This window comes from Leucoraja erinacea, chromosome 21 (genome assembly GCF_028641065.1).
Source record: "Leucoraja erinacea ecotype New England chromosome 21, Leri_hhj_1, whole genome shotgun sequence".
Classification (NCBI taxonomy): Eukaryota; Metazoa; Chordata; class Chondrichthyes; order Rajiformes; family Rajidae; genus Leucoraja; species Leucoraja erinaceus.
The window spans coordinates 24,436,086-24,463,475 of record NC_073397.1 but is presented as its reverse complement, the minus strand read 5'-3'; the positions used below and the strand labels follow the sequence as shown (position 1 = coordinate 24,463,475).

Genomic DNA, 27,390 nt, shown 5'->3' with positions numbered 1-27,390 from the left:
CTGATGTAGGAATTTTGAAGTATCATTCCGTGACCATCAGCTAAATTATCAGTCTTTTAATTTTTTGTGGCATAGAAACATAGAAAATGGATGCAGGTGGAGGCCATTCGGCCCTTCGAGCCAGCACCGCCATTCATTGTGATCATGGCTGATCGTCCCCAATGAATAACCTGCGCCTGCCTTCTCCCCATATCCCTTGATTCCACTAGCCCTTATCTAAGCTCTAGCGCTATCTAACTCTCTCTTACATCCATCCAATCTTTTCCCTCCAAGGTTCTCATTAAATTCTCATAATTCTGAGGTACATTTTTTTGGAACTTCCTTCTAATGGGACTAACCTGTGTCAGTAATTTGTTCTCTTTCAAGTTTAAAACTACTGATCCAAATGACGATCCTCAAGCAACTTTAATTGGTGCTGGAAACTATTGCAGCTCTTTATTAGTTGGTTATATGATAGCGGAGATATTGATGGTCTGTCCTTTACACTCGTCTAATGTCAGAATCAAGAAATTCAAAACATTTCCAGGACCATGTTTCCAATCTCCTTCAGCAAGCCACAAGTCCCAAACCAGCATTTTGCACCAGCTCCAGGTTGTTGTTAGGATAATACGATTATGTAGCAAAAAAACACCATAAAATTCCATTATTTATCGTTGGTTTCCCGCTTAACAGGTATTTTTAACGTTTCTTTTTCTTCGTTATCTCATTAAATCGAGTACCATTCTGCTTCTCTTCAAACAAAAATCTCGTGACCCTTGAGATATAGTCCTTGAATATATTATTTGATCTCAAATCTGCACACCTCATTCCCAGAGCATCATGCATGAATACTCTAATCAAGCCTCTTTGCAGTTGTAATGATCTCTGAATAAAGGCAATTTTGGTGTCTAAATTTAACTGTGCAAAAAGTAAACTTTCTCATCCATTCTCATCCTGTCTGCAATACTCTGTAAAAGCTGACCATAGCATTCTTCTTCAAATGGAATGCCATGTATCTACTTCCCTTTTTATTTACAGTGCACCACTGGCAAAGACATTTATATTTGGTCCCATATCGTTACCTCTGGTGTTTCCCCAGGTATGCATCCTTTGTCCTTTCCTATTTCTCAACTGCATACTTAAAGACAAATTCACTACATAACTTCTGCACCATCCCACGAAAATTGCAGCAGTTTTCACACTTACACCAAAAGCATCCAAATCTATCTCACTAGTGCATCACTCAATTCCTCTCTATTCACTCATTATCTAACATTTAATATTGGATGAAGAAAAGCCTCTTCAAAAAATACACTCTCCGCTATTTTTGGACCCTTTGTGAACCACGATCTTCATCTTTCCCTACTGCCTGTCCTAAACAGAATCAAAGATGAGCATTGGACTATATAACCTTGCCATCAATAAGACCATCTATATCTACATTAGTAACGTCAGTCTTTCCTCCACTCAAGTGCTCTTGAAAAGTGCAGCAATTACTTTGTAATCTGTATAATTAACTATTCCTACTCATTCCAGGATAGTGCCCCTTGGCCTAGATTTTTGTAAACCCTTGACATGTCTCTTACGATATGGATGCAAACTTCATCACTACATCTGCTGATGAACATGGTTAAGCAAAGTTTCGGTTTTAAAATGCTTATCTTTATTTTCCAAACTTTTGAGTGCCTTAGCCATTCCTTCTCCCTCTCCTCAACTTCCACCCTTCATATCTTGGTTTCTCAAACAAAAGAACTTCCAGAGAGACAAGTGTCCTTTCTCTGCTGTGTGTCTGCTGCAGACAAGCAGGAAAACTGCAGTGATAAACTTTCTGATAGCTTCTCCCTAAATATTATTGCAACTTACTAAAATCATGATACAATCCTTAAGGTGATAAACACTCAATATTATATAAGGTACTCAGTCACATTTCTTTAAAAAAAATAATGAGGAACAAATAACACTGTACAATCTCTGGGATAATGTCCCCCAGATAACTGTGTAAATAAAATACCTTTCTGGATCTATTTGCAGTTCTCTGAGGCCTATGCTCAGCTGTGGTATCCTCACTGAATGATGCATCTTCTGGTATTTCCACATCTGATTCTGTACGGAAAGCCTCTTCGTTAGTCTTCCTTAGAAGGTACCAGTTCCTATGATTGTGGAAATCCTCCTCCATCACAACCTGATCTGGAGTTTGGTGTTGGTTGAGTCACTGCTGCCTGCTGTGATGTCAGGTGTTGACTTCATCCTCATTGTGACTCCAACCCTCAGATCTTCAGCTCCTCTGTGCAATATCTGTTATCTTTCAAATGCCTCTAGTATTCTCTCATAGCACATTGGGGTCAATCCATCTGCTGGACTACACTGTTGCCAAGTATGGGCGTGACACCTCTATTGTCTTACATTGAAATGCACCTCATGTATCTCTCGATTCTTTGCTTCACCACTTTCGGGCAGCATTCCCCACAGGCTTCGGTGTAGATTTGTTGTAATCAAGTGCAGGCTTCATTGGTTTTAATCATACCACCTTGAGATTGACTGTTAGTTCCATGAAGACATTGTACATTGCTCCTGAGACAATTGAAATATTACTGATAGTTCTTGCATCACATCTTGGTGTAAATGCATCAGCAGATATTCCATCATAGCATGAATTTCATTATCTTCAAGTGCTACTCTGAATCTAATCCTTGTTCTATTTCTTTAGAGTTCATTTAATCCGCTCCATGGACATCTTCATTATGGCCTCTTTGTGCCATGTTTATAGCAATGAGTTTCCTGTCCACATCATAAATGTTTTTCTTCAAATGCAGGATATTTTTTTGGGTCAGTTGCCATGTTGCAGTCCACCGAACTTACAATAGATTTCTCATTTTGCATTACTTACTTTATTCTGCCTTTTATTTTGTATTTCACTGCATCCACTTCTTTCTGTTGGCCACTCAACATTTCTGGCACGCTTTGAATAGTTCCACAGCTTTGAACACCTACATTCACATTTTAAATTAACCCAGTCACATAACAGTGTCTGTCAAGGGCTGGAATTCAGTTTTCCGCAAATAATCTAAAATTTCCTAAAATGTTCTTCAAATCTGCGAAACTGCACTTATTGTCCAGCAAACCTTGGTGTCTCAGATGAAAGGCATTGATTTGAAACATTAACTCTGTATCTTTCTCGACATACACTGCGTGACCTGCTGAACGTCGACTGTTTCTATTAGCTCTATTAAGAAATTACCACAGAATTTCCCCCAGCTCCTGATTATGAGGGAAGAGCTGGTACTGGTCAAGTATTTCATGTCTAGACTGCAGCGTGATTTTAAATTGCTTATGAACAAGACTCTCAACTTAATACAGAGTTTCATAGAATGGTACAATTCAATGGGGTATAATTATTTTGGGGTATAATGGTACAATGGTCAGTGGGGTACAATTATTTTGTTCAACTGTTTATCTTGGATAACCAACCCAATATATGTTTTTTTTTAATGTTTTTTTCCCCCAATGTTTCCACTTGCACGATAAAATACTTGCCTGGAAATCCAAAGGCCCAGCATCCTCCTTGAAGCGGTATTTTATTTGAATCGCATAGCTTGTACATCCATGAGTTATCTTAATTTTTAGGCAGGCAATCTAAATTTCATTGATTCATTAAAGACCATTTCTGATGTTGTGTAGATAGACACAAAATGCTGGAGTAACTCAGCAGGGCAGGCAGCATCTCTGGAAAGATGAAATGGATGACGTTTTGGTCGAGACCCTTCTTCATATTGTATGATACACTGTATCAGTTTCTGCAGAGTGAGAGCTTGTGGAAGCTACAATATTCATGTTATTATGCTATTTATAGTGTCATGTACTACAATCCTTAAGGGAGTAATCACCCAGTGTTTCATTCCACAGAATATACTTCTGCCATATGCTTCTCTTTACTTGAGCATTCCCAATATTAATCATTCCCACACCGATGTCCACAATTTCATGCCCAGATTCTTAGCTCTGATATTTTGTCACTAATACTCTCCATTCTTTCCTTCTATCTCCTCTTTATGCAGCATCGTTGATTGAGATTCTTGAACATCAATATCAAAATGGACTTTATATGATTTATTGTAATCTTAATTTTATCAACACTCCTGTGTAGGTTAAAAACACTTTTTATTATCAAGCAGTGACTCCCATTTTTTCTTTATTGTGTTTTAATGATTTGTTGTATCCAATTACTTCATAATATGAAACATTATTAATTTGCTTTCTTGCATCATTCTGAAGAACTCCTGTGACCATTCATGGTAGTGCAGTAAAGGTTGACCACACCATCTCCTGCTGTGTAAATGTGTCCACCACACCTTTACACTTGTCCTTGTGTCATGAAGCAACCGGTCTCGACTGAACGTGTCATAAACAGGCAATTCAATAAGAACAACCATAAACAAGTAAAATTGAGACAAGGAATATGTCTTACAGGCAATTTGACTTAATAGGCCTAATGTATTTCTCAGCTCTTATAATTAAAGATTAAATTCTAACCTCCTTTCTGATTGACAAATTTGTGCTTATGCAGCTGGAGTGAAAAAAGGGATTAGCAGAAATTAAATATTCTCAGGAGAGTTCATTAGAAGCTTCCTTTAGCAAATTCCACAATTCCACATTGCCTTCTAAACAAAGATGGATGAAAAGGATTATCCATTTTATCTGGACTCATTATTTAACATGTAATTAAACTTTATTTTGGAGTTCAAAAGGTAAGTAGATAATTTATTTTTCAAATTATAAATGTCAGTCAATATTAACATATATCGAGTATTACCTCCACATTAATACAGTTACATTATTTGAGTCATATATAAAATATATTTAAATGCAACAACAAAAGAGCACTATCATTATTTATCAATAAGATCTTGTGCATAGCTTCTATACGAGAAGGACAAAGACATGTCACATTTGGGCTCATCCCTCTCCCAAAGCATGGTCTTATCAGATTGCTTGTTTCCAATTATGAACCAGCTGTAACTACATGTATGCCAATATTGAAGAAGATTCAAGAATTGAAAAGGCTAAACATGGCAGATGCTCAAAATCTGAAAAGCAATTTAGTTGTATTATTTCCAATAAGAAAAAGACCAATGTCCAGTGTGATTGCTATTTCCAAATTCCTTGATAAATGGCAAAATTTGCAAAGCTTATTTGCAATTCTCCATCTTGAGTAAATTTCAAATGAACAAATTATGTCTGCTGCCATGTTGGTATATCAACACTCCACTCCAAAAGGGGAATCTTACTGTAAAAATTAAATGATCTGCTACAAAGGGACCAACCATAAATTTAACACAATGTTTAGAATTCAGTTATTTAGGTTATGGATATGATGGAGAAAAATCATTTGTTGAAACTCCACCACTTATTGATGATGTTCTTGCATCATTGATAGTCTTGGTTTAATGTTTAAAAAAGGTGACATTATGAAGTCAGATCATTCTTCGTTGTAGAGACTTGCGACTCCTTCTCATGAGTTGTTCGGCAAAAACTATACTAAATATCTTGAATACATTTATTTGTTTCATGTTTATTCTGTTATGAAATGAACTGGACTGGAACTTACACTAGTGAGACACTCCATTAAATTAGTTACCTTACCATTATAATAATTGTAATAATCAACATGAAAATTCCACCCATGCCTCATCAGATGGGTAAGAAATAAGTTTAATATGTCCATGTAAACTTGATAACAAAGAAAAAAATTGTTTCAGAATCTAAACATGGAACAATGAATCTTTATTGGTAATTGAGTCAAGCTTATTTCTCAAAAGCAGATGAGTCATGAACTGAAAGGAAATTGCAACAATAAACAGATTTGGGACAGCTTCAACCTTTTCCCACATGTTAACTCAATGTTTCATTGTTTCAAGCATACATGCAAGTGTCAAAAACAATGCTACCAGATGTGGCTATTTTTCACCACCCTCAACCTGCATCAATGTGAAATTCTCTCTGATAATAAATGTCCTGAAGGCAGCATAACATCTGTACCATCAAGCAAAGATTGCAGTTCCACGGTGCTCTGCTCTTATACTTGAATGAAATTTATAAAGTTCATTTGGTCTGGAATTATTTCACTTCAAAATAATAGAATCTTCAGGTAAAGTGCATTGAAAACTTAAAGCAACAATTCAGTTTCCAATATTAAGAATACATTATGCCAAAGTAGAGTTGTACATCTATTTCCATGTATTTTAAGGCAATGTTAGCATACATAGCATGGTAATGAGCATATTGCATCCCAAATCCACAATACATTTATGGTAAATTAGTATATTCTTTTCTCCTCATTCTGATATATTAAATAAGGGAACAAAATTTTAAGCCATTTTTAAATGTGTTTAATCTTATTGGCAAGGCTGTTAAAAGCAAAATAATATGTGTGAAGATACACAGACGTATCCAGTCCAAACAATTTGTCACTATTGTTGCAGGCAAATTGTTCCACTTTGATATCCACTGTAGCAAGGATGATTTCCCTTTCTTTACCATTCTCCACTGTAAGTCCTATCTCATTTTGCAGGTTTGAGATAAGAGGTTAAAAACTTTTCTTTCCTTCCATAGGTCTTTAAAGCGGTTTGAAAAAATACAGACAATTCAGATCCACCTGACTGTTTGTTTCGTACAACCAGATATAGTCCATATTAATACTTGGAACAATGATCCACAATTATTAAATAATCCTCAAAAACAACATGTAGGACAATCAGTTTATATCAAGAAAATTACGTATGTGGATTGAAGGACATTCAGTAGGACTTTACAGAGGGAAAACCAGGAAGCCAGAAAATGTTGAGTATTGCCATCCACCAACCAGGTTACCTTTCTCCAGTTTCAGATATGCCTTGTCTTCTTTGTCTAAATACAACAGGACTCCATTTGTGGCAGCTTCACGGGTCACATCCTTATCCCCAGCAAAGGCAGAAATGACTGGTTTACCATTAAGCATAAGATTGACCTACGATTCAAAAAGAAAAACAATTGTGTTACTATATGCCGATGAAACAAACATCATTATAAGCAAGGAAGCATACAGTATAACTGACTGATATGACTCAGCTACAATCCACACAGTTTAATTTTTATAGAGCCTTATCTGATTGCCACCTTATATCCATAAATAAAAACTTTTTTTTCTGTAGGAATCATCAGAAAATGGGTGATGTTTCATCGGTTCATATGTTTAAACATTTTCAATGTTTTAAGATGGTTACTAACCTTAAACCCATGGATCAGTTATACACTGAATCATGGCAACATCCATTGTTATTCATGATCCTTATGCTGTTATCTTTCCAGTTGCTATGATATTGCTTTCTGTTAAACCAGTTCTGAACATCTTCTTAAAATCTTACAATTTATTATCATAGATAATTATATGGTGCACCTGCCTGCTGTGTTTTATTAAATTTGTGACAGACTACCAAAATGCTATCACTCTCATGGAAGTTATACTTGATTGATCGACTGAAAGATACTACATGGAAACAGACCTCTTTGGGCCACCGAGTCTCCTGCCCCCCACCGCACCCCTGACATGGACAATTTACATAGGCCAATTAACCTACAAACCTGCACGCCTTTCAGATGCAGCTGGAAACTTGTGCACCCCGAGGAAATCCACGCGGTCAGACGGAGAATGTGTGAACTCAACACATATAGTACCTGAGGTCAGATTTAACCTGAGGCTCTGGTGCTGCGTGGCAGCATCTCTACCAGCTGTGCCAACGTGCCACCATACTTGATTTGTCATTTTATTGTATCATATTCTGATTAATGTTCCTTGGTAAATTGTTTTGTGACAATCACAGGTTGCATTAATTCAAATGGTGGGTATCTAACAGTAAAGTGGGCACAAAACGTCACCTTTCTCATTCACAAACAATTACACTAAAAACTGAGATTCATGTCTCAGATAAATTAATATGTTCAAGGTATCAGCTTTCATTCTTTAAAAATAATGCAATAGCTTCAAGAGTGAAATGTGCAATTGCTAAGGGCTACTTAATAAATCATTTGTAAATAGTCACTCATGAGTTAGGATTAAATTGCACAAAGTTTACTTAAATCGCTCACTGTGCACTAAGAAATGCAAGTCGTTAGAAATTCATCCCTGATCAGTAGCATTAAACAATCTATATGGTAACAATAGCACATTTGGCTCAATCTTAGAAACTCAACTCTGAATTCATTGGAATATTCTTCAGAGGCAGTGAACAATGGACTGAAATGATCATTAGTGTATGGTAATACAAACCAGCAGGGATACATTTCTTGGTAAGGACATCCCATAAAATGTCAAATTATGGTGGAGAAACACATATATTTAAACGTTTTCTTTAGTAGTAAATTTAAAAAGAGGATAATGACAAGATACATAATTAAAAGCATTTATCCAGTAGTCACCTTCTTCCCATTGTGTAGTGACTGAAACTGCGCACAACACTCTAACTGTGGTTTTAAAAAAAAAAGTTGTACCATAAGCTCCATGTTCTTATGTTCTGTGCCATAATTAATGAAGGTAAATAATCTATATGCCTTATTCCCCATTTTATCGACGTGCTGACATCTTCGCAGATCTTTAGATTTGAGCATCAATGTTGCTCTCAGTTCTCCCGAGTATGCCACCATTCATTATGGATGTCCGAACCCTTATTTCTCCTCCTAAAGTTCATTAGGCTTGAAGAACCGAATGGCCTACTCCTGCACCTATTTTTCTATCTCACAATTACCAGCATTGAATTCCACCTGCCACATTATCATAAATTATCAATGGATACATCCTTTAAGGAGGAAGCATGAGTGGCATTGGCACATTGCAAGAGAATGTCATGAACAGATGGCATAATAAGTGTAGATAATTGTATATACTCTATACATTATGAATGAAGTGTGCTTTTGGAAAATAGATGCTCGGTTATATTTTGTATTTAATATCATGTCAATCGTTCTTTTAGCACAAAGTTACTTATGTAACAAAGTCTTATGTTACTGATCAGTGAGATTAGTATTAGTCTGCCATCATCAGCTGCAGAAAGGGAACTGGAGGAACACCAACAGCAACTGGTGGAAAAGCTGAAAGAAGGTCATTCAGTTTAATCTTTCCTCAGATGTCAAACACTTCACCACAGAAATCAAGCTGGTGAGCTGTCATTAAGGCAATAAAAAGACTATTAAATGTACACAGGTAGACAAAAATGCTGGGGAAACTCAGCGGGTGAGGCAGCATCTGTGGAGCAAAGGAAATAGGCAACGTTTTGGGTAGAGACCCTTCTTTAGCCTGGCGAAGGAAATAGGCAATGTTTCGGGACCCTTCTTCAGACTATTCTACCTTCGATTTTCCAACATCTGCAGTTCCTTCTTAAACATTAAATATACACAGATGTTTTTAGAATGCCAACATACATGAACCATACATTTCTATACATTAAAGATAGACACAAAATACTGGAGCAATTCAGTTGGTCAGGTAACATGTCTGGAGAAAAGGAATAGGTGACATTTCAGGTTGACACCCTTCTGACCCAAACAGTCACCTATTCCTTTTCTCCAGAGATGCTGCATGAGCCATCAAGTTGCTCCAGCATTTTTGTGTCTATCTTCAGTGTAAACCAGCATCCTCTGCTCCTTCCCACACATTCCCAAACATTACATCCTTCATCTGAAATTTATTTTTCCTACTTAGATAACTTGCCTATATCACTCTGCATGCTCCTTGTGTTCTTCTTACACATCCTAGCAAAATTGGTTCATGTACACACGTCATTAATGTTGCTTGTAGCTTGTTGCTTGTAATGTTGCTTTTAGCTGAGGTCCCAGAACTGATAACTGAGGCAGCCTGAGGCAGCCTATTAGTTATAGTCAAGTCAAGTCAAGAGAGTTTAATGTCATATGTCCCAGATAGGACAATACAATTCTTGCTTTGTATCAGCACAACAGAATATAGCTTGCCAAGATGAAAATGACCCGCTTCTGTTTGATAGTCCTGATTTAGGTTATCTAATCTTCCTGAAGAAGGACAGCCACTTTAACCAGCCTACTGCCCCCCAAAGAGTTTTGGCTTTCACAAAAAAACAACATCAGTTGAGAGAATTTCAATGAATATATATGCATGACTTCAATTCACAGCAGGCAGTGAAGAAAGCAAATGGAGTTGGCCTTTATAACAAGAGGAATCAAATATAGGAGCAAAGAGGTCTTTCTGCAGTTGTACAGAGCCTTAGTGAGACCACACCTTGAGTATTGTGTGCAGTTTTGGTCCCCTAATTTGAGGAAGGACATTCTTGCTATTGAGGGAGTGCAGCGTAGGTTTACAGGGTTAATTCCCGGGATGGCGGGACTGTCATATGCTGAGAGAATGGAGCAGCTGGGCTTGTACACTCTGGAGTTTAGAAGGATGAGAGGAAATCTCATTGAAACATATAAGATTGTTAAGGGCTTGGACACACTAGAGGCAGAAAATGCGTTCCCGATGTTGGGGGAGTCCAGAATCAGGGGCACAGTTTAAGAATAAGGAGTAAGCCATTGAGAATGGAGACGAGGAAACACTTTTTCTCACAGAGAGTGGTGAGTGTGGAATTCTCTGCCACAGAGGGCGGTGGAGGCAGGTTCTCTGGATGCTTTCAAGAGAGAGCTAGAGAGGGCTCTTAAAGATAGCGGAGTCATGGGATATGGGGGGAAGGCAGGAACTGGGTACTGATTGGGGATGATCAGCCATGATCACATTGAATGGCGGTGCTAGCTCGAAGGGCCAAATGGCCTGCTCCTGCACCTATTGTCTATTGTCTAATTGTGGATTTTCTGCAAGGGTATAGCTCAGCACTGTCAATGATTGGAAGGTGACGAAGCATTGTTGGTGCAATCCTGAAGTTTCTATCAATATATTTTATTCCTAAAATAAGGGGTCATCCATTTAGATCTGAGACAAGGGAAAATTCCCCAGCCAATACAGTTTTTGAAAGGGCAGTCCAGAATATATTCAAGGCAGAGACCGATAGATTTTTCAATAGTAATGGAGGCAAGGATGCTGCGCTTGGCTGAAGGTACCCACAGGGCGCCACGCCCTTCAGGGCAGCCGAGGCGGAGCGGCGACGGAAAGGTCTCGGCAAGCAGGCCCCACCATCACCACTGGTCCCTCTAGTTCTCAGCAGCCCCCCCATGCCAGGTTCCCCCATTATTCTCGGTGACCCCCCCCTTGCCAGGTCCCCTTTATTCTTCGCAACACGGCCATTCCACCTCCACCCCCAGGGACTCCGACCTCGATATTCCACGTCCCTCCTCGTTCTTGGCGGTTTGGTCAATGCCAGCGGCTCAGGCCCGTGTTCAGAGTCCATATTGTGTGAGAAGGGGAGAGAGGGGGGGAGAAGGGGAGAGAAGGGGAGAGAATAGGATAAAAGGGGGAAGAAGGGGAGAGAAGGGGGGGAGAAGAAGGGGAGAGAAGGGGGGGAGAAGGAGCGGAGACACTTTTAACAAGTATAATAAAATTTAGCGGGCATTTTACCTACCAGTCAGGTGTCCCTAGTCCTGAAAACTCCAATGAGTCAGCGAATGGCATTGTCTACGCTGCCTTTGACTGCCTGTAACTAAATAGCGATCCCACTCCATTGCACTACGAGTCAACAAGAACCATGCCGAGCAAATTTTACTCGCGGAAAATTTTTCAATATGCAGAAAAATTTTCCACGACCTGGCTGAGGCCACGAGTATTCGGGAACTTCCCTCAAGCATGAAGGAGAGTTCCAGCGACCTCATAGGACCTCCTAGGACCATGTGTTGACCATGCTGCGAGTTTGAAGGTCGAAGACACTCTTCTAAACTCGCAGATTAGGTCGCCCAAGTGGGACAACCCCTTAAGGGTACTCTGTAACTGTTGGCACCTTCTGGCAACTCTTTTGTGTACTGTGCATGCAAAAACAAATTATTTCACTGTACCTCCACAGTGCATATGGCTACAAAATGGCACTGAACTGGGACATTACCTATGACCTCACAAAATGGTGGAATAGGCATGAAGACCTAAATGACCTACTATTGCTTATATTTCCAAGCTCCCTATGTTCTTATTAAATTATTCTCTATGCTTTTCAAAGCCAGATGTGAATGCTGTTCAGACACCCATTTATGGTGGGATTAGCCTTGATGTTGTGGTTCATCCTTTCTTGCAACATTTACTTGGGTGGCCATTTTAGGAGAAAGGGAGTTGCCACCAATTCCTTCATAAAACTCCATCATGAAACTTCCAAAGAAATGTCTAATTTCCTGCATCAAAAGTGACATAAACATCAGATGGCGAGAAGCACTCTTATTTTAAGTAATCGTGATTCTGTTGAAATCTAAAATGTTACAACCTCCCAGTAATGTTATGGATGGGGGTCACATTAGTCCTCTAATATTTGTACCATGGAGGACACATCACAAAATATTTGTCAGAAACATTGTGGTATATGCAATGATTCTAAACACTGTCTAAATGCCTGTACCATGTAGAACATGTCCCAAAACATAAAGTAGAAAGATTGCAATACGTGCAGCGATTCTAAAGAACAATGAATAAATATTCTAAAAATAAATATTAAAAAATACACAGGCTATCTATCTGTCTTCATGATCAGTTTTGCTCCAACTGATAACTACAGTCGGCTTACCATTTCTCTCTGCACTTGCATTACAAGATAAAAGACCACTGGCTAGAAACTCATTCCTGGTCACCAGCGCGAAACGTATCATATAATACTTTGCATTCTGCTTTCAAAACCTTGCTCCTTTGATGCTGCCATACTGGGCATTTCATGCTACTGACTGAGAATGAATTATGAGGTTGTGACCTAGAAATTTAATCGCTTAGTACATTTTTTATGCACTATGGGATTAATGTGCAGCATAAAATCAATGGAAAAATGCGATCAGGAACTGATAGTGCTTCATGTAATTTTCAATTATGCGATTCCATGCTTGTAACAGGTGCATAGACACAGCAGAGCACAGCGAGGTGATGTCAATTATCACATGGTGCCCAATTGCTGCTTTCCCTGTAAAAGTGATTTACTGTGTGCAGTCAGCACACACTGAGTGCATATGCAGGAATGCAACTCTCAGCTGTGGGGCAATGGTTGCAGCAGTGCATTCAAAGTTGTAAGCTTGTTTGAGATAAGTTCACAGTGTTGAATGCAGCTGCTTTAAGTCAGTGAGACTCTTTAGACTTTAGGCTTTAGAGATACAGCGCGGAAACAGGCTCTTCGCCCTACCAAGTCCCCACTGACCAGAAATCACCATGTACACTAACCTAAACACACTGGGGATAATTTTACAACTTACCAAAGCCGTGTCATGTCTTTGAATTGTGGGAGGTAACTGGACCACACAGAGAAAACCCACGCAATCACAGGGGGAATGTACAGACTCCGTACAGACAGCGCCCAGAATCAGGATCGAACCCGGCTCTTTGGCTTCATAAGGCGGCAGCTCCACTATTGTGCCATGGTGCTGCCCGCAGCTTGACACTGTACCACTCTTGGAACAATGTTTGCAGTCTGAGCCACCTGTGACTGTACCATCAGTGGGACAGTAGTGGGGGTGCATGTATGTGTTCATCCTGAGAGGGGTGAGGTGATTCATACTCAGCAACCCCTCTGTCATTCCCAGGCAGCGCATCAGCTGTGTGTGTAACTCAAAGCATTAGCCCAAGATACATTTGGCACGACTTTATACAGTAGCAACAAGCTGAACTTAGAGGGAAGAAATTAGAGTTTTCACTCAAGATCTCATTTATTCGGCAGCTCCTCTATGTTTTGGAACAGAGGCTATGCCCTCTGCCATTGGTTTGGTCCGTGAATGCAGACAGTGTACTGGTCACCATTTCCTTGCTGAAAAGCATGGGCTCCCACCCCCCATAGATAGAATTGTAAGACTGAAGTTGAACTCTTAATGCTGTGAACATCTCACAAAAACCAAACAAAGCCCCACACATTTAGGTGTACTAACAAACTTCACCTGTAGGTTACCACATTGTGGTCTTCATGTGAGCTCTCTGTCACAGACTTTTTACATGTGACAATAGACTCACACGAGACCCCAAGTCTGGGTGCAGACTATTCAGGGGTGGAGAATCACCATGTGTCGATCAAAACCTCTGAACCCACAACATTTCAGGAATCGAGCTGATGGAATGAGTGACACGTTGATCTTGTTGAAATCTACATTTCTTTTTAAATGGCATGACATAGTCGATGGTATTTCTGTTAGCCTATGGCTAAAACCAAGGTTCACAATCACAAAATAAGGGATTGGTCATTTTGGACAGAGAGGAGAAGAAATGTTTTCACTCAGAGGTGAGTGATTGTTTTGGAATTCTCAACCTGAGGGTTTCTGTGAGAGCAGCCATTGAGTATAAAGCAATAGATTTTTTAGATATGAAAGGCATCAGAGGTAAGTGGAGCACATGGTCACATTTTCATCAATGCAATCACAACAGCATGGGAATTATGGCTTTGTAGTAAACTTATCCAACAAGGGTTAGTCATAGAGTCATCTAGTGATACAGCGTGGAAACAGATACTTCGGCACAACTTGCCCTCACCAGCCAAAATGTCCCAGCTACACTAGTCCCACCAGCCTGCTTTTGGCCCATATCCCTCCAAACCTGTCCTATTCATGTACTTCTAACTGTTTCCTAGGATTGTCAGTAGGATAGTCCCCACCTCAACTACCTCATCTGGTAGCTTGTTGCATACACCCACCAGCCTTTGTGTGAAAAAGTTACCCCTCAGATTCCTATTAAATCTTTTCCCCGTCACCTTAAACCCATGTGCTCTGGTCTTCGATTCACCTACTCTGGGCAAGAAACTCTGTGCATTTACCCGATCTATTCCTCTAATGATTTTATGTTACTTTATTTTAATGTGTCAATATATTTGTACCCACATGAAAGTCTCATGCCAAATAGAATATGCAGCAACTACCAAATATATTTCATATATGAGCATTCCATGTAATTGCACCCATCATAATCCTTCACACTTGTGAAATAATTCCAGGTAGTTTCTTACATAAATTGTCAGAAGGGGTTAAAGTGGGATTTAAAAGCCTGACATGCCATTGATTTTCACTTTTGGAGTTACAATTGAAGGGTGTACAGAGGTGAATAATAATAGCCTGCTTTGTCATGTCTGCATGCCAGCCTTGAAATTTATTTGCAATCAACAGTGCTAAATATTCTATAGGGTGGCATCTATGCATTGTAATTTGTCTCCAAAATGCAATCTATTGAAGCTATATTACAGCAGGTTTAATGTTATTAACAAGCTGTGCATTTCAAGGCAATTGATGCTGCCATTTCATTTGAGATTTCACAATCTATTATAACCTCAAATTAAGTTTAATTTCTTCAGCTCGCAGTAGAAAATACTTTGATGGTAGGGACTCTGAGTTGAATAAGTGAATTACTTTCTGCCAAACAGAATCAAAACTCCACAATAGTAAATTAAGAACAAATGCACCTAACCAAATAATAAATCCCACTTTTATCCTCCACACCAATAAATTATTACCATAACTTTTTATTTTTCCATTTAATCCATAGCACATCGGGCTACTCTTGGAGTTTTTAAATTATAGATATTTATAGGGTTTTGACATTTATATTGTACTCTGTCATTATGCTGCATAATAATTGTTTATTTTGGTCATATTTCCTCCTTAAACTTAAATATTTATAGTTTCCCCTATATAATAGATGGTTTCATATTTAATATTAATGGTCTCCATCATAGGTACCTGCTTAGTTGTTATCATTTGTTTTAATCCAATCATTCTACTCTTTTTAAAAAAAAATGTATAATATAAAGTTGCAAAGATGTCAGATGAACAATAAATCAGCAAGAAAACAATGGCAAAAAGCATTGATTTATCAATTAAATAACTGATATTTCTCAGAAAATAAATCATGCTTCAAACATTTTGGCAAATCTATGACAAATTTTTATACTACTGTCCTGCAAATATTTCTTGGCAGCAATCTACTCTTTAATCACAATCACAATATCACAATAATACTTTATTAGCCAAGCATGTTTTGCAACAAACGAGGAATTTATTTTGCCAAGTTAGTCATACAATAAGTTAGTCATACAACAGAACACACAAAACACATTTTAACATCAACATCCGCCACAGTGACTACTCCACATTCCTCACTGTGATGGAAGTTCAATCTCTTCCCTTGTTTGGGTCAGGGGCCTCGAGCCCTCTGTTGATGGGACAATCTTGACTCCCATAGCCGGCGGCGGGCCCTCCGCGTCGGGGCGGTCAACTCCTGCATTGGGGGAATGTCAGCTCCCCCGTGCCAGCGAAGTACCCTGTGTCGGGACTGGTCGAACCTCTGCGATCGTTGGAGCTCCCAACTAGGCCTCTCTCGAAACTGGAACAGTTAGTCCGAGGAACCCTCCAGCTCCATCGATGGTAGGCCGCAGAGCGACCAGAGACACGATCCGAAAAATAATCTCATCTCCAGCAAGGTAAGAAACTGAAAAAAGGTTTCCCCCGACCCCCTCCCCCACATAAAACAAACCGGAAAAATAATAAAAATTATAATAACATGCACTACATTTCGCAGGATGTATCTCCCTGTATTCACAAGCAGAGAGCTTTATCTCCTGCAGATAACCTTAGCAAGCACCCAGAATTAGAGACTTCCCAGCAAAATACATCTGAGGGCTTTATTAATTACGAGTATAATTATGAAGGCTAATACATTTCTAGTTGCTTTCAGTCTTGGAGAGAAGTAAATCAATCCCAGTTCCTTCACATTTTTATTCGCTTCATCTTTGGAGATTTGTTGGAAGTGTATGTGAATTTATGGTGCTGTAAAAGCTGAATATTTAAATACAACTCTTCTTCGATTGCTTTCCTTAGGTAAAAATCTACAAAATGTGCAATGAATTTAGTCTGTCAACCTTGTTTCTGTCTCTCTAAAAGTGGATATTCTTAATGTAAATACCTTTTATCCAATAGACTTCAAAATATCCTTGCTTTGCTGGAAATAAAATAGTAATTGGTGACAGATTAAAAGGTGTTAATGTTTAGATGGACACAAATCATTGAAAACTAAGATGCAGGTTGAACATGCAATTAGGAAGAAAGCATTTAGTTGCCTTTTACAGCAAGAGTATTTGAGTTCAAGAGTTACGGCATCCTATTGGAATTGCAATGGTCCTTGTTGAGGCTGTATCTGAAAAAATTGTGCAGGGATATAGACTCCCCATTGAAAAAATAATCTACTTGAAATAGTCACAGAGTCATAACGTCATACAGCATGGAAACAGGCCCTTCGACCCAACTTGCCCACACAGCCCAACATGTCCCATCTACACTAGTCTCACCTGCCTGCGTTTGGTCCATATCCCTCTAAACCTGTCCTATCCATGACCGTGACCTTGAAACCTGTCAAAATGTTTCTATGATTCTATGACATACACTCAACACACTCTGTGTGAAAAAGTTACCCCACAGGTCAATCTTTCCTTCCTCACCTTAAACCCATGTACTCCGGTTCTTGATTTCTCTGCTCTGGGCAAGAGACTCTTTGGGTCTTCCCGATCTATTCATCTCATCATTTTGTACACCTCTATAAGATCAATTCTCATCCTCCTGCGTTCCAAGGAATAGAGTCCCAGCCTGCTTAACCTCTCCCTATAACTCTTGAGTCCTGACAATATCCTCGTAAATCTTCTCTGCACCCTTTCCAGTCTGACAACATCTTTCCTATAACATGGTACACAAAACTGAGCACAGCTCTCTCAAGGCAGCCTTACCATCGTTTTATACAACTGCAACATGACCTCCCAACTTCTACACTCAGGCCACCCAACATCTATACACATAACCACCCATCTTCTATACTCAAAGGGAGAGCATTAAAACCTCACCATATTGATACTTGGTATAGACACAAAATGCTGGAGCAACTCAGTGGGACAAGCAGCATCTCTGGAGAGAAAGAATGGATGATGTTTCGGGTCAAGACCCTTCTTCAAACTTGGTTCTTGGGATGTCCACTTTGCAATACAGTGGAAGATAAAGCAGACTAGGCCAATCTCCAGAGTCCAGAGAATGAGAGATTATATTTTTAAACCATACCAAAATTTCCAAAGGGTTAACAGATTGGATAAAGAAAATGATTCTTCTGAATGGGTATCCAGAACCAGTGATCACAGTCTAAAAATAAGGGGGCATCCGTTGAAATCTGAGACAAGAGTCTCAATTGGGTCTTTGGAAGCTCGTTCACTGAGTATATTCAAGACAGAGACTGAAAGATCTTTGGCTAATGAGAAGCAGAAGAGGCAATTAGTGTAGGAAAATAGCACTGACCTGAGGAATTAGCCATGATCTTGCAGACTGTTGGAATAGGCATGAAGATCTATATAGTTTACTATGGTTTCTACTTCCATTAATTTTGGAGGTAAGTAGGTTATAACTGTATAAACAAGGTCCTATATAATTGCAGCAAGAGATATATTCCTTGCTTCCCTGGTGTGCTTAAGTGAATTGTGTCCAAGTCCATCTTAGTAAATTTGAACATCAGCATTACCCAGCCTAAAAAATAAAAAAAATAAAGATATTCCACCCCTTTCCACCTTCCGCAGAGACCACTCCCTCCACAACTCCTTCATCCACTCATCCTTTCCCATTCAAACCACCTCATCCCGAGTTATTTTCTCTTGCAACCACAGGAGTTGTAATACCTGGCCCTAAACCTCCTCCCATGCCTCCATCCAGGGACCCCAGCAGTCCTTCAAGATGAGACACAGGTTCATGTGTACCTCATCTAACCTCATCTACTGCATCCGGTGCTCCTTGGTGGCCTCCTGTACATCTGCAAGACCAAGCATAGAATCGGCATCCATTTCACCGAACACTTGCGCTTGGTCCAAGTGGCATCCCTTGTACCATTGATAGTAACTATAATCTCACCCACCAAAGAGATGGGTGATCAGATATAATAAATTGGAAAATGGGCAGATGATATTGATCCTATTAACTAGTAAAAATTACAATGCCGACAAGACTTTGTATTTACTTCAAAGACATAACTGACAGTTCTTAATAATTAGTAAAAAATGGTAATGATGTGCCAAGTAATTCTAAAAGAAATGTCCATCTTAATTATTGGGAAAGTACTTAGCACAATTGATATCAATGATAGATCTTTAATGTTAAGATTCAAAACACCATTAAATATGCAAACCAGGTCCAAATTATTGACTCAGTATTAATTAGAAAGGGATCTGCACTTATGAAATCATAAGATAAAATCAAACCGCTTTATTAACAACCTTTGTGGATAATTCTGCCTTATATCCTTGAATAATGAACTGCTACTTGGTATCTCATATTTTCGAACCTGAAAATTAATTTCCATTCCAGTTTTCATGGTTTATTATTCTTATGAAGCATCCTGATTTTTGAATTTACTACAATGCAACTGGAATCTAGCTCCGTTAGTAATTTGCAAAGTGTAATATATGTGTGTAGCCACTGATGTATCATTGCAAAGTTTAATTTATTTTTCTACTTCAGTTATCACACATATTCTGTATTATTCAGTTTTTTTTCCTGCATCACTGATGTAAAATTTGAAAATGAAATACAATTATTTGCTTTAAAATTAAGGTTTACCTCAAGATTGCTAAAGGCACCTGCTGCTTCTTTCTTGTTACTGAAATCATTCCCTAGGAACTCCAAAAGTACACAGCAGTACATCTTGGTTTAGTTTAGTACAGTTTACAGATTCTGTTTGGAAACAGGCCCTTCAGCCCACCAAGTCCGTGTCGACCAGCAATCTCCGCACACTAACATTATCCTACACACACTAGGGACAATTTACAAATTTACCAAGCCAGTCAGCCTCCAAATCTGTACATATTTGGAGTGTGGGAGGAAACCACAGCTCCCAGAGAAAACCCACGCAAGGTCACAGGGAGAAAGCTCAAACTCCATAGAGAGAGCACCCGAAGTCAGGATCGGTATCTGGCATTGTAAGGCAGCAATTCTACCGCTGTGCCACCGTGCCGCCCCATTTTAGTGAGTGTTATTTTGAAGAATATAGACTTTAGATAGCCTACAAGTGCAATTTTCTACTGAATTATACAGATAAAAATAAAGCATTTTCAGAAAACCCTTGACTTCCAGTATATCATGGGTGGTCATTTCAAAGTTAATAAGGTAAGGTGACTCACAAAATGCACAAATATTACAAGATGAAAGGATACAGGCATTGAGATGGTAAGAATAATTTGCAGAATAGGGATAAATATGATAATAATTCTTCAGTTAGTCTCTTTCTCTAGTTTGTTTTTTCAGAAGTGTCAAAATATACATGATTAAAGGTGTAGCATGAATGAATCTGTCAAGCTATTAGGATTTTACTTCGGAGTCACGTGAGTGACTACGTGAAGAACTCCACCAGGACGTATGCGTGTCATATCGCTTTCACGCTTGCGAAACGACAGGCGGGGTGGAGCGTTCCCCCGCAGCGGTAAGTTTGAAACCGCGACCTGCAGGTAAGTGATTTACTCTGTGGTAGTGTTTGTCCCCGCGCTGTTTTTACACAGAGGGGGGGAAGCTGGACAAAATAGTGTCCACAAGTGCTGCGAGTGAAGCTGGCTGGGGAGGACCGCAAAGTTGCGGGAGCCAGCAGCAGCTGAAGGCACAAGCCCCGTAAGTGGGATCAGCTGTGCCGACCTTTGGTCCCGCGCCGGCCAGATCACCACGGCCGGGCGGGAGACTATTCAGAATGGGACCGTCGACTTTGACAAGTCAAAACGGCAGGAGGCGGGGTGGAACGACGTTCCCCCGTAGCGACAGTTTAAACCTGGACCTGCAGGTAAGTGAAACTGCGGTCTTTATTCTCCCCATACTGTTTCACAGGTGGGGAAACATGGAGAGCTGTGCAAATAACGGCAGGCGGCACTGGAATCACCCGTAAGGGAACAGCTGAGCCCGACTTCGCTCCCTTAACGGCAGGTTTTGAGCCTGGACCTGCAGGCAAGTGATACTGCGGTCTTTATTGTTCCCATACTGTTCTACAGGTGGGGGGAAACATGCACAAGGCAAAGAAGTCAACCAGAGCTGGCGGGGGAAGACCGCGGAGTTGCGGACGCCAACAGCGGCCGGCGGCACAGGAATCACCCGTAAGGGAACAGCTGTGCCCGACTTCGCCACCGCGCCGGCCAGATTAAACACTGCGTCTGGGCGGGAAGGCAAAAAGAAAACCAAAAGAGTCGAGGACTGATGAGTCCGACTTTGGGCGGCCAGCGGCCGTGAGCGCTGGAGCCGGTTGGAGCGGCTTATGGAGCCGAGCTCCAACATGACAGGCTCCGGGAGATGGAGTCTAGTCACTGTGGGCACTATGTAAAACCCACAGCAGCCCCTCTTGTAGGGCTGCACAGTGCATCTCCCTCATCAGAGGGGAGTACTGGGGGGTCAATTCTGGGCTGACCCTGAAGAGGGGTTTTGACGAACAAAACTACAAGTGTGCAGTGGGTGCAGGAAGGCAAAATCTACTGGTCATGGTGCCCAAATACATACAGCCAGACAACGATGGACAAATACTGCAAAAATACTTGGGACCAGGAAACTGCGCATCCCTGAAATGTTCCAGTCGTGGAAATAGCATCTGGAAACATGTCGGAGCAGGACTTAGGAAAGCCCTGGGGCTCATAAAGGCGACAATATTAAGGATCACCTACAACCAAAGACAGCACCCTTATGCACCCACCAGCAGAACAAGAGAAGCTGGTGAAAGCTCAAAGGCCGGGCATACTGGACAGTGGTCTTTTAGACCATAGCTCAGACCGGCCTTTCTGGAAGATGCGCAAACCCCCAACCCAAAAACAAACCCAGACACCGGCGCCTCAACCTCCACGAAGACCACACAGAAGAAGCAAACTTCCACTGGTAACAATGGAGGTAGGTGGGTCTGGTTCCTTACAAATTATAGGAAGAGTGGATAATACACACATTGGGGGGAGATTACACTCTTTTGGATACATGGTGTATATTAACTACAGACACTTATATCCTAAGCAGTATCCAGGGATATACCATGGAATTGTGCAAAAAGGGTAATGGGTAAACCCAACACGATTGGCTGGAATACATTGTACTATATATTCAGTACAAAATGGGAACTGGTAACTGCTAAAGGACTGATTTCCAAAGGCTACTCCGTGGCTAGCATCGACCTAAAAGATGCTTACTATTCAGTGCCTACACGGACTGATCACAAACGTTATTTTAAAAAATTCAACTGGATGGGACAGCTCTGGCAGTATAGAGCTCTACCAAATACATAATCATATGATCATACTAATTGTGGGCATAACTTTGGAGTTGGCCTAACTAGCTGTAACAGCCACCATACAATTGGGTGAAAACTGGGGTTATCATCCATCCAGTTAAATCTAAACTAACACCTACCAACTTAATGGATTATTTGGGGTTCACTATTGACAGCTCACATGTCGGTGACTTTACCAAAGGACAAGGCTACAGTCTTAACTGAGGCCTGCAACAACCCCACTGACATCAGTGAACCATCTATCAGATTGGTAGCAAGTATAATTGGCATACAGTGTCTGCCTTTCCAGCCACACAATTTGGACCTTTGTATTACCAAATATCTACAAAGGGCAAAATACAAACACTCAAAGTTCATACTGGTCATTTCGACAGACCAATAAGCCACCAATCAAAGCTTATGGAATTAAAATGGTGGAGGGATAACATTCGGCATTGTTCCAACCCTATCGGTATCAGCAAACCCTTAGTGGTGCTACAAACTGATGCCAGTGTGCTTGGTTGGGGTACTACCAATTTCCATCTCCATCTGTGGAGGTAGATGAAAGGCACAGGAGGCATCATTATCACAGACACTGGGCATAAACTACCTGGACATGTGGGGTGCGTTCTATGGACTAAAGTCATACTACTCTGGGATAAATCACCAGCGTGTTAGACTACAGAGTGACAATCTGACTAATACAATTTGGTAATGGTGTATCCTGAGAAATATTGGAATATCAGCTACTTACCTACCAGGTAACCCAAAATTCAGTGACAGACATCAGGTCACACAAATTCAATAAAATAGTAAGATTAAACGAGAACTTACCAGTTTGAAGTTTGATCTGTATTTTATGAGGAGTTACGATGAGGGATTTCGTGAAGAACCCCGCTTCCACGCATGCGTGTCATTCTTCAAAGCAGCGGTGTGAGGTCACAGGAATCTATAATGATCTAACATAGTAAGATTATCAAAGAGATACCAGTTTTTGATATGATCATAAGAGGGTGGGAGCGGAGGGCACGAAATCCCTCATCGTAACTCCTCATAAAATACAGATCAAACTTCAAACTGGTAAGTTCTCGTTTAATCTTACTATTTTACTTCGGAGTCACGTGAGTGACTTCGTGAAGATTTCAAAGCTCTGTGACCTCATGCCGTGGAACGAGTCCATGCTTCACAACTGCCTTGGGTATTGGGAGAGAGCATCATTAGTAATTTTAAAACACAATTATACAAAGAGTTGTGTGGTATAATGAAAAAATTATATAACATTTTTTTTTTTTTTTTTTTTTTTTTTTTTTTTTTAAATTTGAGAATCATAGCCCTGTAACCTTTCGGGCAATTATTTTGTTGGACATAAAATGTCTTCTTAATACAAATGATGGCTCCAAAATTTAACTGGTTTATTATAAAAACCTGTGGAAAACCCCTTTTGAATGACCATCCTGCCATTCTGAGGATTTGGTCTGTGGGTACCTGTACAAATTTTTGCTGCGGATGTTGCTGCAGCCCTGGTGGAATGAGAGTTAAAACATTAGTGTCATTTTTAGGACCTATTTGAGCCACCTAATATAGTTTGAGTCGTGACCCTTTCATGCGGTTTCTTTTAAGAGATAAACAACTCCATTTTCTGACCTCGAATGTTCTTAGTATATTCCATATATTGTTAGATGTGTCTTGCTATACACAGTCGGTTGCCATATGGGTGTACCATAAATTCAAACACTTGACCCGAGGAAACCCGATCTGTTTTCTTTTATTAAATCCTGTATGACAACACCAGTTTCTCGGTGAGATGATCAGGGAGTCCAGGCTCAGTTTGCTAAATGGCTGGACTTGTTGTGCGGTAAATAACACCATGAGCATAACCATCTTCCTGGTCTGTTACTGAAGTGACAACGCTGTTATGAGCTACAAGCTCCTCAGCATGTTGAGAAACGACACCCACGTCCCAGATTTCGGAGTACCTGGTTTTCTTACCAGGGGTGCGTTCCCACCGCGTGCCGCTCCGTTCCTTGTGATAGGTAATTGGAGAGTGCACCTGTGGCACTATTGATGGCACTGTAGCTCCATCGATTATCATAATGGAGGCTTGTTAAAATTCCAATACGGCCAGAATGTTCTTGGCCTTTTGGTCGAGGTTGTTGTCCAAGCAGTATATGCCCCATTTCTTGATGTGTCCAAAGGTACTGCTTCCGTGTTGACAGTCTTAGTGCAGATGAGATGAGATTCATCGTCCTGTCTGACAGCCCAATGCCGTGCAGTGGGTCTTTTAGACTCTATAAACCCATAATCCATAGTCTTATGGCATGGATGACTGCCCGCAGTCACTGGATAAATTAATAATTTTTGGCTATGTTCATTAGGGAACATGGTTCTAAACCATCCCCTGTATGACCGAATACCATGATTTAGAAGGTCAGTCGGAAATCTGAGAATTCCAGATGCCGAGTGTAGTTGAATTATCCCTAGTACCCCATTGATGGGGCCGAACGGGGGAAAAACATCACCCTATGGTTTTGTTACATAACAATGCCAAGCTGGTTTTAGAATTTTAGTAAATAATATTGGAGCTAATAATTACCCCTATTGTAAGCTCTATTGCCAAAGTTCCTCTTTTAAGTCAATGCCTGCCATATAGAACCCCGCAGCTGACACCAAGTCTTATCAAGAATAAGAGAATCCATCTTAAAATAAATATCTAGAACAAATGTGTTTAGGGTTAAAATCAATGATAATCCTGCAACCCTACTCTATTTTATTTTTAATAAATATGTTTGATACAATTCTAATGTTCCATGAAAAGTATGCTCAATCACATCTTTTGTGTACAATTTTTGTAGACCATGTGGGTTTTATGTAAGGACAAAATGCCCTTCTGGTGTATGTTGTACTGTGGTTATTGGGATGAGTAAATCTTATCAGATAACCCTGAATACTCCTGAGATTATATGAATCTGTAGTGATTATATACCATACATAACTGTAGTGTTGTAACCTCCCCTACCATCGTAGGTCCCTATTTTAAACAGAAGAAACCCCACCCACCTACCTCCATGGTTACCGGTGGTTGCGTTATTTCCTTTTTTTTTTTTTTTTTTTTTTTGAAAAAAGGAGGTTCTGGTTTGATATCTCTTGTTCGGGGTTGTGTGGGAGGTTGAGGTTTCCGCATCTTCCAGGGTGGCCGCCCTGGCCATACCCTAAAAAAGGATCCTGCGGGTTATTGATATCTAGCACTGCCACATTTTTTTTTTTTTTTTTTTTTTTTTTTTTTTTTGGCGTTGCCTGTGGCCGGTATCATGCTCCAAAATAGGCCCTTGCGCTGGCCTTGATGAGCCCCAGTGTCTTGGCTTTGTCCACTCACGGTTCTTTGTTTGCAAATGGTAGCATTTTTTGGGGTCCCAGTGCTGGCTGAATGGCCGCCTTCCACGTGTAGTTCAGGTCATATTGCATATTACTAAACAGAGCTAGTGCGTCTTGATGGTCTTTGGTTACCTACGTTTAGTCCAGGGTGCGGGTGTATTCTATGATGCCTTCCGTCAATCCCTTTAAGGTTCTCTGGATCTTGAGGTCCTGTTCCTGATGTTCGTCCCCATATGCTGTCAAATGCATTGGTTTACACTGGGCACCTGTAATGCCTCACCGTTGCCAGGTGGCAGATGTCTGGCCAGTGTCTGTAAATTTTTCCCTGTTGGCGTTTGTGGCCAGACATATAGTAATACTATTGCCATCCTGGATCCAAGTCTACCCATGTTTGACTTGGTTAAAGTAATCAGCCACCATGTCCAGCAGAGTCCCTGCTGTGTTTAGGATCATGGGACGCTGTATTACCAGGCTCTGGCCCATCAGGGTCCTGCCTACTCTTTTTTATAGAGTTAGAGATCTCTAGGGGTCCCGCACGGGGTACCCATGTGGGCTTAACTGCTGCCCACTTGTCTTTTGTTCTGCGGACCCCTCTTGCAAGTCAGCCCAGAACTGACCCACAGTGCTCCCCTCTGATGGGGTAGAAGCATTGTGCAGCCCTCAAAAAGGTACTGCTGTGGGTTTATCACGTTGGAGCAAGGCTCCATACACCGCTTCTTCCCGCTCTAGCCCTCTCGGGCGCTGGTTGCCGGCGGTTTTATGCAAAGTCGGACCCTCTGAGTCCACTACCTTGTTTGATTTGTGTCTAGCCTTACCGCTCAGCCGCATGGAGCTGGCCCGTGCGGGGCCGACATCGGGCACAGCTGATCCCACTACGGATGATCCAAGTGCCGCTGGCTGCTGCTGGCTGCCCGCTGTTCCACGGTCCTCCTTCTCCAGTATTGTCCTTCCTTCCGTGGAGTGGATATGGCCGGTGTGGAGGATAACTGGCACAGCTGCTTCCATCTATTCCTTTAAACCCGGCACCAACGCTCTCAGCGCTCCTGGCTGCTCCTTTATCTTAGACCCCTGGGACCCACCCCCGTACTGACGGTACTGGTCCCTTCCGGTCGTTGCAGCCGGTCAACCCCACTGTAATGCCCTCAATTCTGGGCACTCCTACTTATATGGTCCTTAGCTAAGGGACATATAAGACATTAAAACTGATGATAACAGCTACTATAGATTTTATTAATATATGGTCCCTAGATAAGGGACGTATCAGATATTAAACTGATAAGAACAGATACTACACTTAATCTTAGCCAAAAAGCCTAGAAGCGATCATTGTAACTAAAAAACCCCGCTGGGACCGACCCTGGTACTCACATACTGGTCCCTTGTAGTAGAGTGCAGCCAGTCAACTGCAAAGTCCTTTGCTGCTGAGAAATGAATTTTTTCACCGTGCTGGAGCGAAGTTGGGCACAGGTGTTTTCCTCCTCCGGGAATCGATGTGCCCATGCTGCTCCTGCCGCTGCCAGTGCCCCTGCAGCTGTCAGTGCTCCTGCAGCTGCCGGCTGCCACTGCTGCTGCCGCTGCCGCTGCCAGTGCTCGTGCAGCTGTCAGTACTCCTGCAGCTGCCGGTACTCCTGCAGCTGCCGGCTGCCACTGCTGCTGCCGCT

At 40.9% G+C, this 27,390-nt stretch overlaps 1 protein-coding gene and 1 pseudogene across 1 annotated transcript in view; both read right to left on the bottom strand.

Moving 5' to 3' along the window:
* Positions 1-466: 466 nt before the first annotated feature.
* The window catches only part of cbln4 (cerebellin 4 precursor), a 135,970-nt gene continuing 109,046 nt past the window's right edge, over positions 467-27,390 (bottom strand). Inside the window, exon 3 of the mRNA XM_055652444.1 lies at positions 467-6,982. Coding sequence (XP_055508419.1) covers positions 6,785-6,982 — 198 coding nt within the window. The 3' untranslated portion in view covers positions 467-6,784. The remainder of the gene's footprint in view (positions 6,983-27,390) is intronic.
* On the bottom strand, positions 26,887-27,053 carry LOC129707605 (U2 spliceosomal RNA; annotated as a pseudogene).